This window comes from Salvelinus alpinus, chromosome 18 (genome assembly GCF_045679555.1).
Source record: "Salvelinus alpinus chromosome 18, SLU_Salpinus.1, whole genome shotgun sequence".
In the NCBI taxonomy this organism is placed as follows: domain Eukaryota; kingdom Metazoa; phylum Chordata; class Actinopteri; order Salmoniformes; family Salmonidae; genus Salvelinus; species Salvelinus alpinus.
In genome coordinates, this window is record NC_092103.1 from 690,101 (window position 1) to 704,156 (window position 14,056).

The 14,056-nt window shown below is 41.5% G+C and overlaps 1 protein-coding gene across 1 annotated transcript in view; it reads right to left on the reverse strand.

The window, feature by feature from the left end:
* LOC139544466 (collagen alpha-1(XXVII) chain B-like) overlaps positions 1-14,056 on the reverse strand; it is a 205,405-nt gene that overhangs the window by 16,597 nt on the left and 174,752 nt on the right. The window contains exons 45-50 of the mRNA XM_071351593.1: positions 13,240-13,293; positions 12,899-12,952; positions 8,065-8,172; positions 2,541-2,648; positions 2,155-2,262; positions 1,917-1,970 (exon numbers count right to left, since the gene is read on the reverse strand). Coding sequence (XP_071207694.1) covers positions 1,917-1,970; positions 2,155-2,262; positions 2,541-2,648; positions 8,065-8,172; positions 12,899-12,952; positions 13,240-13,293 — 486 coding nt within the window. The remainder of the gene's footprint in view (positions 1-1,916; positions 1,971-2,154; positions 2,263-2,540; positions 2,649-8,064; positions 8,173-12,898; positions 12,953-13,239; positions 13,294-14,056) is intronic.

Sequence of the window (14,056 nt, forward strand, 5' to 3'; positions counted from 1 at the left end):
TAATTGTATCTTTACTCATTGGGTGGTTCTATTATCAAACGAGTCTCGACAATGATTTATCGTTTAAAAAACATACAACTGAGCTTGTACATTTAACATTTACATTTAAGTCATTTAGCAGACGCTCTTATCCAGAGCGACTTACAAATTGGTGCATTCACCTTATGACATCCAGTGGAACGGCCACTTTACAATAGTGCATCTAAATCTTTTAAGGGGGGGGGGGGGTGAGAAGGATTACTTTATCCTATCCTAGGTATTCCTTAAAGAGGTGGGGTTTCAGGTGTCTCCGGAAGGTGGTGATTGACTCCGCTGTCCTGGCGTCGTGAGGGAGTTTGTTCCACCATTGGGGGGCCAGTAAAAAAACAAAGATTTATAGTGGGCTTTTTTTTGTTGTTGTACAGAAACAGATATTGTCTCTCTCTAGTCAGCAGGAAGCAGATTGTGCAGTCAACCTCTCGACCTGTTCTTGATTATGGTGATACTATTTATTAAAGTGCAGCTGCCTCTACTCTTACATTTCTCATAGTGCCCTTCGTTTCATCACACGAGTCAGTTTCAGTACTCATCATTGTATTCTTTACCAAAAAGTTAAATCACATTATTATGCTTTTTAAAAACTTTCATAGCCCTGCTCCACAAACTGCTGACTTACCTATAACAAGTTATCAAATCCGTTCACAGGGTTGGTTAACTCTGGAAACTCATTCGGAGTCTAGAGAGTTAGGTAAATCAGCCTTTAATTTCCTTGCACCTTTATGTGTGGAATGATAGACAGTACACTTTAAAATTGGAGGAATTGGTGCCTCTAGGGCATTTCAGACTGTTGTTAGGGGACCGTTTTACTGAAGAATGTGTCTGTTCTTTCTGATTGTGCTTTGCTTTTGGTGTATAATAACGTGTATTGTATTTTGATGTGTGGTGCCATACAGGGGTCATCTGGAAAAAAGACCTTGGTTTCAGCATTGACTCCCTATCTAAATGTGGATGCTACCATGATTACGGATAATCATACTAACGATTCATTCAGGATTATCCATAATCATGGTAGCATCCACATTAATGTAGAAGTGTTTAGAAACATATTATATTCTTATTTGCAAGAATAGAATAGAATAAAATTGTCAGAATACATTATTCACCATTCATTTCTATTGGGCACAAAATAATCTGGGCTATGGGACCTAATACAAACACACGATAACATCCGCACTATACACACATGTACACATTGATTTTGTGTTATAGATGTGTGGTAGTAGAGGCCTGAGGGCATACACTTAATGTTGTGAATTCTGTTATGAATGTATTATAATGTTTTTAAAATGTATAATTGCCTTAATTTTGCTGGACCCAAGGAAGAGTAGCTGCTGAATACAAATACAAATACTAAACGTTTGACTACTTTAATACGCATGTATGTGAATTTGTCCCAATACTTTTGGTCCCCTAAAATGGGGGGGAATATGTACAAAAAGTGCTGAAATTTCTAAATGGTTCACCAGATAAGGGTGAGAATACCCTCAAATTAAAGATGACAGTCTGTACTTTAACCTCAATCATTGTATCATGTCAAATCCTAAGTGCACAACCAAAGCAACAAAAACATTTGTCACTGTCCCAAGACTTTTGGAGCTCACTTTATGTGGTTGTCCCACCTAGCCATCTTAAGATCTGAACTGGACTGTGTGGTACGAGGACACCATCTACTGGCGGTGGAAGGACACTTTTTTGCTAACTCAACTGTTTTCATGAACATTATTAAGGACTTCTTTTTGTGCATTTCTTGTATAATATATATATATATATATATATATATATACACATACAGTAGGTGGTGTAGTAGGTGGTGTAGTTCGGCTACATTTACATATACCCCTCGGCTGCCTGACATGTGCATGTGTGTATGAACTCACTGTTGGTCCAAACACTCCCAGTATCCCTGGAAAACCTGGTTCTCCTGTATCACCCTGGAACAGAGCAGACACAGCAGTTAGGATGTGGCCCCAACAATGTGGGGCAACAACATTCCATCAATAGACCTACATCAGAAAACAGAAGTAAGCTAATACAGAAACCATGCTATGTGAGCTTACCAGTATCATCAATGTCAATATTGATCTATATACATGTTGTTAGTTGGCTGAAACTTACAGGTTGTCCTTTGGGCCCCTGGTCCCCCTGTGGCCCTGGCAGTCCCATCCCACCCTTAAAGCCTCTCTTCCCTGAGGGTCCTGTCTGGCCTGGGAGGCCCCTTTCACCCTGGGAGAAGAAATCACATAGAGCCAACTGACATGAAGAATAGTAGTATGGAGTAGGTGCCTATTGCTCTACAATAACGTTACAAGACATTCTTTAAGTTGAGCTTAATTACATTTTAATTCAGTCAATTCAGGGGATGAATCGAAAAGGATTTAATGGCGATTTTACAATTATTGAATTGGAATTGTCATTCAATTATCCTTAGCCTATGTTTACACCCTGATGAAAACCCTTCCTCCATACACTCAACAACACAATTTCCATCTCTCTTACAGTACCTTTGGTCCGAAGGTTCCCATATCGCCCGGCAGTCCCAGCCCGCCGACTTTTCCACGGTAACCAGCTTTGCCAGGGAGACCGAACTCACCATCGTCACCATGCTCGCCCTACAGAGAGAGAGAGTAGATTTCTTTGTACTGTATTGTCCTGTTTATCATTATTATTCATTGGGTATTCTTATTGTGAAGAATGCGAAGCATGAGCCCCAGTTTTTTAAAATATTTATTTAAGTTGGCAAGTCAGTTAAGAACAAAATCTTATTTACAATAACGGCCTTGCCGTGCAGAGAAAACAGTCTATAACTTGGGTGACTGGAGTCTCTGACAATTTTACGGGCTTTCCTCTGACACCGCCTACTGTATCGGTCTTGGATGGCAGGAAGCTTGGCCCCAGCGATGTACAGGGCCGTGCGCACTACCCTCTGTAGCGCCTTACGGTGGGATGCGGAGCAGTTGCCATACCAGGCGGTGAAGTAAACGGTCAGGATGCTCTAGATGGTGCAGCTGTAGAACTTTTTGAAGATCTGGGAACCCATGCCAAATCTTTTCAATCTCCTTTGGGGCAAAAGGTGCGGTTGTGCCCTCTTCACGACTGTCTTGGTGTGTTTGGACCATGATAGTTTGTTGGTGATGTGGACACCAAGGAACTTGAAACTCTCGACCCGCTCCACTACAGCCCCGTCGATGTAAATGGGGGCCTGTTTGACTCTCCTTTTCCAGTAGTCCACGATCATCTCATTTGTCTTGCTCACATTGAGGGAGAGGTTGTGGTCCTGGCACTACACTGCCAGGTCTCTGACCTCTTCCCTATAGGCTGGCACAACGTTGTCGGGGATCAGGCCTACCACTGTTGTGTCGTCAGCAAACTTGATGGTGTTGGAGTCGTTCTTGGCCATGCAGTCATGGGTGAACAGAGAGTACAGGAGGAGACTAAGCATGCACCCCTGAGCGGCCCCTGTGTTGAGGATCAGCGATGCAGATGTGTTGTTGCCTACCCTTACCACATGTGGGCGGCCCGTCAGGAAGTCCAGAATCCAGTTGCAGAGGGAGGTGTTTAGTCCCAGGGTCCTTAGCTTAGTGATGAGCTTTGTGGGCACTATGGTGTTGAACACTGATTATCCTTTTGTCCAGATGTGAAAGGGCATTGTGGAGTGCAATAGAGATGGTGTCATCTATGGATCTGTGGGGCGGTATGCAAATTGGAGTGGGTCCAGGGTGTCTGGGATGGTGGTGTTGATGTGAGCCATGACCAGCCTTTCAAAGCGTTTCATGGCTACAGATGTGAGCGCTACAGGGAAATAGTAATTTAGACAGGTTACGTTGGCATTCTTGGGCACAGGTACTACGGTGGTCTGCTTGAAACATGGGGATTACAGATTGAGTCAGGAGGAGGTTGAAAATATCAGTGAATATACTTACCAACTGGTCAGCACATGCTCTGAGTATGCGTCTTGGTAATCCGTCTGGCCCCAAGGCCTTATAAATGTTAACCTGTTTAAAGTTCTTACATCGGTTACGGAGAGCGTGATCATACAGTTGTCTCCGGAACAGCTGGTGCTCTCATGCATGGTTCAGTGTAATGCGTGCCTTGAAGCGAGGATAAAAGGCATTTAGCTCGTCTGACAAAGCACCGGAGTCTGACAACTTGGATGGAAAATTACTGAGGGTAATAGCAGACGATATTGCCATTCCTATTTGCCATATCTTCAATCTAAGCCTACTAGAAAGTATGTGCCCTCAGACCTGGAGGGAAGCAAAATTACACTGAACAAAAATATAAACGCAACATGTAAAGTGCTGGTCCCATGTTTCATGAGCTGAAATAAAAGATTGCAGAAATGTTCCATATGCGCAAAAAGGGGGGTGCAGAGGGGTTTTTCTGTCTGTAATAAAGCCCTTTTGTGGGGAAAAACTAATTCCGATTGGCTGGGCCTGGCTTCCCAGTGGGTCGGCCTGGCTCCCAAGTGGGTGGGCCTATGCCCTCCCAGGCCCACCACTGGCTTTGACCTTGCCCAGTCATGTGAAATCCATAAATTAGGGCCTAATGCATTTATTTAAATTGACTGATTTCCTTATATGAACTGTAACTCGGCAAAATCTGAGAAATTGTTGCATGTTGCATAATTTTTTTTGTGTTGGATAATTCCGCTGCCCAAGAATAGTAAAGCCCCCTTTACTGGCTGAAATAGCTGACCAATCAGCCTGTTACCAACCCTTTTGGATAACTTCTGGAAAGTTATCCAAGTTTGATCAGATACAATGCTATTTTACAGTAAACAATTTGACAACAGACTTTCAGCACGCTTATAGGGAAGGACATTCGACAAGCACAGCACTTACACAAATGGCTGATGATTGGCTGAGAGAAAATGACGATAAAAAGATTGTGGGAGCTGTTTTGTTAGACTTCAATGCGGCTTTTGACATTATCCATCATAGTCTGCTGATGGAAAAACGTAAGTGTTTTGGCTTTACACCCCCTGCTATATTATGGAACACAGAGGGTGATCTTTAATGGAAGTCTCTCAAACATAATCCAGGTAGAACTTTTTTCAATCTTTACTAATGATATGCCACTGGCCTTGAGTAAAGCCAGTGTGTCTAGGTATGCTTATGACTCAACACTATTCACATCAGCTACTACAACTACTAAAAAAGACAACTACTGACAAAAACACCACTACAACAGACCACAACCCCAGAACTACTGACAACAACCACACAGCTACTAACCACACAACTACTGACCACACCACAGCTACTGACCCCAACTACTGATCACATATACTGACAACAACTCCTAACCACGACCACATACCTATTGACCTCAACTACCAGCAAGAACCACACTACTGACCACAACCACACAAAGTGAGCACACAACTACTAAACAACAAACCTACTGACCACAAACAAAAAAACACTGACCACAAATACTATTGACGACGCAACTACTGACAAAGACAAGTACTGACCACAACCACTGAACAAAACGACTGACCACACAACTCCTGAAAAAGACAACTACTCACCACAACCACACAACTGAACACACAACTACTGACCACAACCACTGAACAAAACTACTGACCACAAATACTCAACTTCTCTCAACCCCGCCCTGTGCAATTGGGTCCTGGAATTTCTGACGGGCCGCCCCCAGGTGGTGAAGGTAGGAAACAACATCTACACTTCGTTGACCCTCAACACTGGGGCCCCACAAGGGTGCATGCTCAGCCCCCTCCTGTACTCCCTGTTCACCCATGACTGCGTGGCCATGCATGCCTCCAACTCAATCATCAAGTTTGCAGACGACACAACAGTAGTGGGCTTGATCACCAACAATGACGAGACAGCCTACAGGGAGGAGGTGAGGGCACTCGGAATGTGGTGTCAGGAAAAGAACCTCTCACTCAACGTCAACAAAACAAAGGAGATGATTGTGGACTTCAGGAAACAGCAGAGGGAGCACCCCCCATTCACATCGACGGGACAGTAGTGGAGAAGGTGGAAAGTTTTAAGTTCCTCAGCGTACACATCACAGACAAACTGAAATGGTCCACCCACACAGACAATGTGGTGAAGAAGGCGCAACAGCGCCTCGTCAATCTCAGGAGGCTGAAGAAATTTGGCTTGTCACCTAAAACCCTGACAAACTTTTACAGATGCACAATTGAGAGCATCCTGTTGGGCTGTATCACTGCCTGGTACGGCAACTGCACCACCCTCATCCGCAAGGCTCTCCAGAGGGTGGTGCGTTCTGCACAACTCATCACTGGGGGCAAACTATCTGCCCTCCAAGACACCTAGAGCACCCAATGTCACAGGAAGGCCAAAAAGATCATCAAGGACAACAACCACCCGAGCCACTGCCTGTTCACCCCGCTACCATCCAGGAGGCGAGGTCAATACACGTGCATCAAAGCTGGGACCGAGAGACTGAAAAACAGCTTCTATCTCAAGGCCATCAGACTGTCGAACAGCAATCACTAACTCAGAGGCTGCTGCCTACATACAGACTCAAATCATTGGCCACTTAAAAACATTGATCACTAGTCACTTTAAATAATGCCACTGTAATAATGTTTACAAATCTTACATTACTCATCTCATATGTATATACTGTATCTTATATCATCTATTGCATCTTGCCTATGCCGCTCGGCCATCGGTCCTCCATATATTTGAAAGTACATATTCTTGTTCCATCCCTTTAAATTTGTGTGTATTAGGTAGTTGTTGTGGAATTGTTAGATTACTGTTTAGATATTACTGCACTGCACAAGCATTTTGCTACACTCGCATTAACATCTGCTAACCATGTGTATGTGACCAATAAAATTTGATTTGATTTTGATAACCACACAACTACTGACCACAACACCTGACCATAACTACTGACAACACACCTACTGACCACAACACACCTACTGACCACAACTACCGAGCACACAACTACTGACAACAAACACACACCAACTGACCACACAACGACTGACCACACAACACACCTATTGACCACACAACTACTCAGAAAGACAACTACTCACCACAACCACACAACTGACCACACAACTACTGAACTATACAACTACTGACCTTAACCACACAACTACTGACCACAATAACACAACTATTGACCACACAACTACTGAGAAAGACAATTACTGACAACAACCACACACCAACTGACCACACAACACAACTATTGACCACACGACTACTGAGAAAGACATCTACTTGCTACAACTGCACAGTAACTGACCACACAACTACTGACAACAGCTACTCTCTACAACACAACTACTGACCACAACACAACTACTTACCACAACTCCTAACCACAACTTTTAACCACAACCACGCAACTATTGACTACAACCACACAAATAGTGACCACAAAACTACTAAACCACACAACTACTGACCACAACCACACAACTATTGAGCATACAACTACTGACAACAACTACTACTGACCACAACTACTGTCCAAAACTACTAACCACTACAGACTATCGATGGGAAATTTAAATTATTTCACTATTCAAATAATATAATTAAAATACAACTTTTTAAACTTCTTCTACTACCACAAAAGTACTTTAAAAGAGCCCCACAACTTTACTTGTAAAGTTACCATCTAGTTCGTATGATTCATTTCTGCCATCATGACTCAACTAGTTAGTAAGTTAATAGTTGTCTAATTACTTACAAATTCTCATAAATGTTACCAAATGTTTTTCTTGTGTCTTGGTGAATTGTTCAACCATTTTTCTTTGGCAATATGAATGTGTAATTTTGCTTTACTACACGGTATACCATTGCTTTACGACAGTGCATTGTATTCTACCTGCTGAGGACTAATTGGTTCTAAGTTAGGTACAATCTTCGTAATCATGGCTAGCACATTGCTTGACCATTGACAGCTAAGAATTTGAATTCCGTGAACTGTTGTATTTTTATAATGTGCTGCCCTTACCAAACATTTCCACAAGTGGTAATGCACTCTCGCTCTACTCACTGGCATGCCTTTGGACCCGTCCTTCCCTGAGACTCCGTCTACGCCTGGCACGCCCTCCAGCCCCTCTCTCCCCACCATGCCTCTCGGGCCATGGAGACCAACCACACCCTGAGGAAGAAGAAAGACAAAATAAGCAAGAAGGATCAAGACAAAGGGAGAACGAGCCATCAGCACCAAATGTGTGAGTAAGCCCTGTCAAGTTTTTGGTGTGATATCACAGGATTCTTATAATTAATATGGCCGACTATTAATGTAACCAGGTACAGCACAAGTACAGCACTGCAAGGTTTTATACAGTCAAATGTGATTTTTTAATATTTTTAATAAAGAACTGTACAAATGAAACATATGTGAAGTCCATATTAAAAATAATATAGAAAAATGTAAAATATGCATGATACGAACGGATATATAGTAGTTGTGTGGCTGTGATATATACAGTTGAAGTCAGAAGTTAACATACACCTTATCCAAATACATTTCAACTCAGTTTTTCACAATTCCTGACATTTAATCCTAGTAAAAATTCCCTGTCTTAGGTCAGTTAGGATCATCACTTTATTTTATGAATGTGAAATGTCAGAATAATAGTAGAGAGAATGATTTATTTCAGCTTTTATTTCTTTCATCACATTCCCAGTGGGTCAGAAGTTTACATACACTCAATTATTATTTGGTAGCATTGCCTTTAAATTGTTTAACTTGGGTCACACGTTTCAGGTAGCCTTCCACAAGCTTCCCACAATAAGTTGGGGGAATTTTGGCCCATTCCTCCTGACAGAGCTGGTGTAACTGAGTCAGGTTTCTTGCTCACACACGCTTTTTCAGTTCTGCCCACACATTTTCTATAGGATTGAGGTCAGGGCTTTGTGATGGCCACTCCAATTTTGCCAAAATTTTGCCACAACTTTGGAAGAATGCTTGGGGTCATTGTCCATTTGGAAGACCCATTTGCGACCAAGCTTTAACTTTCTGGCTGATGTTTTGAGATGTTGCTTCAATATATCCACATTATTTTCCTGCCTCATGATGCAATCTATTCTGTGGAGTGCACCAGTCCCTCCTGCAGCAAAGCACCCCCACAACATGATGCTGCCACCCCTGTGCTTCACGGTTGGGATGGTGTTCTTCGGCTTGCAAGCCTCCCCCTTTTTCCTCCAAACATAACGATAGTCATTATGGCCAAATAGTTCTATTTTTGTTTCATCAGACCAGAGGACATTTCTTCAAAAAGTACGATATTTGTCCCCATGTGCAGTTGCAAACCGTAGTCTGGCTTTTTTATGGCGGTTTTGGAGCAGTGGCTTCTTCCTTGCTGAGCGGCCTTTCAGGTTATGTCGATATAGGACTCGTTTTACTGTGGATATAGATACTTTTGAACCGGTTTCCTCCAGAATCTTCACAAGGTCATTTGCTGTTGTTCTGGGATTGATTTGCACTTTTCGCACCAAAGTACGTTCATCTCCTTCCTGAGTGGTATTATGGCTGCGTGGTCCCATGGTGTTTATACTTGCGTACTATTGTTTGTACAGATGAACGTGGTACCTTCAGGCGTTTGTAAATCGCTCCCAAGGATGAACCAGACATGTGGAGGTCTACAATTTTTCTGAGGTCTTGGCTGATTTCTTTTGATTTTCCCATGATGTCAAGGAAAAAGGCACTGAGTTTGAAGGTAGGCCTTGAAATACATCCACAGGTACACATCCAATTGACTCAAATTATGTCAATTAGCCTATCAGAAGCTTCTACAGCCATGACATAATTGTCTGGAATTTTCTAAGTTGTTTAAAGGCACAGTCAACTTAGTGTATGTAAACTTCTGACCCACTGGAATTGTGATACAATGAATTATAAGTGAAATAATCTGTCTGTAAACAATTGTTGGAAAAATGACTTGTGTCATGCACAAAATAGATTACCTAACAGACTTGCCAAAACTATAGTTTGTTAACAATAAATTTGTGGGGTGGTTGAAAAACAGGTTTTAATTACTCTAACCTAAGTGTATGTAAACTTCCGACTTCAACTGTATATCTAAAATCTACGAATGAAAAATCTGAGAACAGTACAATTTTACACCCACATAAAGGACCCCTAAGTATTCATTTCTGATGAAAAAACACAAATGTGAAAACAATTGTGGACATAGTGTTTAGGAATGAAACCCCTCAATTATGGGCAAATGGGAAAATGCGGCGTGAAGGTGGACAGGTAAGCTACTGTATTTAGCTGACTTTGCTTAATTTAGAGATGATTATCAAGAAAATCTGTCACCAAAATGGAATGGTATGGCACAGCCGAATATAAGACTAAGGGCTAAATTCAGTCAGATTCGCGCTAGCTAACACGCGCTAGCCGTAACTGCATTATAGCTGTCAAAACAACATCTCGGCATTATACCTAAAGCGGAGATTGCCATTGGCTACACGGAGTCGCATTAGTAGAAATCCCGTGCAGCCTTGTCTACAAGTTTGAACACTGGAATGTGAGATGTACAGTGGCTTGCGAAAATATTCACCCCTTGGCATTTTTCTTATTTTGTTGCCTTTTGGGGGGTTTGTATAGTTTGATTTACACAACATGCCTACCACTTTGAAGATGCTAAATATGAAACAAACAAGAAATAAGACAAAACTGAAAACTTGAGCGTGCATAACTACAAAACTATTCACCCCCCAAAGTCAATACTTTGTAGCGCCACCTTTTGCAGCAATTACAGCTGCAAGTCTCTTGGGGTATGTCTCTATAAGCTTGGCACATCTAGCCACTGGGATTTTTGCCCATTCTTCAAGGCTAAACTGCTCCAGCTCCTTCACGTTGGATGGGTTCCGCTAGTGTACAGCAATATTTAAGTCAAACCACAGATTCTCAATTGGATTGAGGGCTGGGCTATTCCAAGATATTTAACCATTTCCCCTTAAACCACTGGAGTGTTGCTTTAGCAGTATGCTTAGGGTCATTGTCCTGCTGTAAGGTGAACCTCCGTCCCAGTCTCAAATCTCTGGAAGACTGAAACAGGTTTCCTTCAAGAATTTCCCTGTATTTAGCCCTATCCATCATTCCTTCAATTATGACCAGTTTCCCAGTCCCTGCCGATGAAAAACATCCCCACAGCATGATGCTACAACCACCTTGCTTCACAGTGGGGATGGTGTTCTAGGGGTGATGAGAGGTGTTGGGTTTGTGCCAGACATAGCGTTTTCCTTGATGGCCAAAAAGCTGCATTTTAGTCTCATCTGACCAGAGTACCTTCTTCCATATGTTTGGGGAGTCTCCCACATGCCTTTTGGCAAACAGCAAACGTGTTGCTTATTTTTTTGTTTAAGCAATGGCTTTTTTTTCTGGCCACTCTTCCTTATAGCCCAGCTCTGTGGAGTATATGGCTTAAAGTGGTCCTATGGACAGATACTCCAATCTCCACTGTGAAGCTTTGCAGCTCCTTCAGGGTTATCTTTGGTCTCTTTTTTGCCTCTGATTAATGCCCTCCTTGCATGGTCCGTGAGTTTTGGTGGGCGGCCCTCTCTTGGCAGGTTTGGGGTGGTGCCATATTCTTTCCATTTTTTAATAATGGATTGTTCAAAGTTAAAGTTAATGTTCAAAGTTTCAGATACTTTTTTATAACACCACCCTGATCTGTACTTCTCCACAACTTTGTCCATGACCTGCTTGGAGAGCTCCTTGGTCTTCATAGTGCCGCTTGCTTAGTGGTACCCCTTGCTTAGTAGTGTTGCAGACTCTGGGGCCTTTCAGAACAGGTGTATATATATGGAGATCATGTGACTCTTAAGATTGCACACAGGTGGACTTTATTTAACTAATAATGACTTCTGGAGGTAATTGGTTGCACCAGATCTTATTTAGGGGCTACATAGCAAAGTGGGTGAACACACATACACGCACCACTTTTCCGTTTTTTTTGGGGTGAATATTCTGAAACAAGTAATTTTTTAAATTTCACTTCGCCAATTTGGATTATTTTGTGTATGTCCGTTACATGAAATCCAAATAAAAATCCATTTAAATTACAGGTTGTAATGAAAGAAAATAGGAGAAATTAATACTTTTGCAAGGCACTGTAATCTACAACTCAATTAGGCTGATAGAAATCAAAATGTTTTTGTTTACTGATTTTATATTTGAGTGTCATTATTTCTATGTACCTTACACTTTCTTGTTTAGAACTTCTAATTTGAGTGGGATGGGTGTGGCTCAGTGGAAATGACCACAAGTGCAGCCACTCACCAATTTCACAGCGCCAACGCAGTTACACCTCTGACATATCGCCTAAATTAAAACAATCATCTGCTATGTAGGTGTCAGTTATCACGGGTTAACGCTAAACTGATTGAATCTACAGTAAGCCTTTGTGGGTTCCAAGTCTTTCAAAATTGTTTTTACATTACGCCTATGTCAAAGTAGGCTAAATAATGACGATATGGTGAAAGAAATTAATGTTGTATAATAATATGCTTATGTGTAAAGACTGTGGCTTATATTGCTTGATCCATTATGATTTATATCTTCTGAAACCCGTTCATGAGTTGGTTTAGGTTTTTAAAAAGCTGATGCTACATAAGTGACGTCTGACAAACAGTGCAATTGAAATCAAGGTGAGATGCACAACCAAACTCTGATTTGAACGTTAGCAAACTATGACAGTTCTGTCTATGCTGTTTTTGTTCCACTCAAGTTTTGAGAATTTCATGTCCAAGAATTTCCCCAAAATCCAACATGCTGTGATATATGAAGACTGAAATGTAGACTAAACAAAACGCTGATAACATAATCAGTCGTGGACTAGAGAGACAGGACCAGAGATAAATCTACTCCTTACCAGCGATCCTCTGCTTCCAGATTCTCCTCTCTGACCCAGTTTGCCTTTCTGACCCTAAACAGACAATGAAATAGAGCGAAGGAGAGAGTGAGAGAGAGAGAGAGAAAAACAGAAAAAAACACTAAATTCACATAGAAATGGCAAAAGGCACTGTCAAAATGGCATGAGAATGGCTAATTCCCATGTATGAGTTGTGTATAGTTAGGCGTCAGGGTCATAGGTGGATAAATGTGCACTATCTGCACAGTTCAGTAACATGTTCACAGTCACACCCAAACACAAAGACTATGCAATGTTTAGGTGTGTGCAACAAATATGGTGATAATGGTTGACATCCTTACTTGATCTCCTTTGGATCCTTTGGGCCCGTGTTGTCCATGAGGTCCTGGATATCCCTAGGACATCAGATCAGTGAACATCAGATAAAGGATAGGCAGATTTGATGAACAGCAACGAGTATACCATTATTAAAGGACCAATGAATATAGTGTATTTATAGTTCTAACGCTAACACAAGTAAATGACCTCGACTAACCTGTATTCCTGCACATTGCCTCGCTTACCGGTACCCCCTCGTTATTATTATTCTACTGTGTTACTTTTTATACTTTAGTTTATTCAGTCAATATTTTCTAAACCGCGTTGTTGGTTAAGGGCTTGTAAGTAAGCATTTCAAGGTAAGGTCTACATCTGTTATATTTGGTGCATGTGACAAATAAAATTGTATTTCAGTTTATTTGAATCAATAACAGTTTCAAAGACCTTTTATTTATATATAATCGATTTTGACCTTCCTGGTTTGGAAATTTGACCATTTGGAAATAGGAAAAGACTGAACAATAAATTAAAGGTGTCCAGCAAGACATTTGGAGAACAACAGTCAAATCAAATTTTATTGGTCACATACACATATTTATCCGATGTTATTGCGGGTGTAGCGAAATGCTTGTGTTCCTCGCTCCAGCAGTGCAGTAGTATCTGACAGTTCAGAACAATACACACGAATCTCAAAGTAAAATAATGGAATTAAGAAATATATAAATGTTAGGATGAGCAACGTCGGAATGGCATTAACTAAAATACAGTAGAATACAGTAGAATACATATGAAATGAGTAAAGCAGTGTGTTTAAAGTGACTAGTGTTCCATTATTCATGT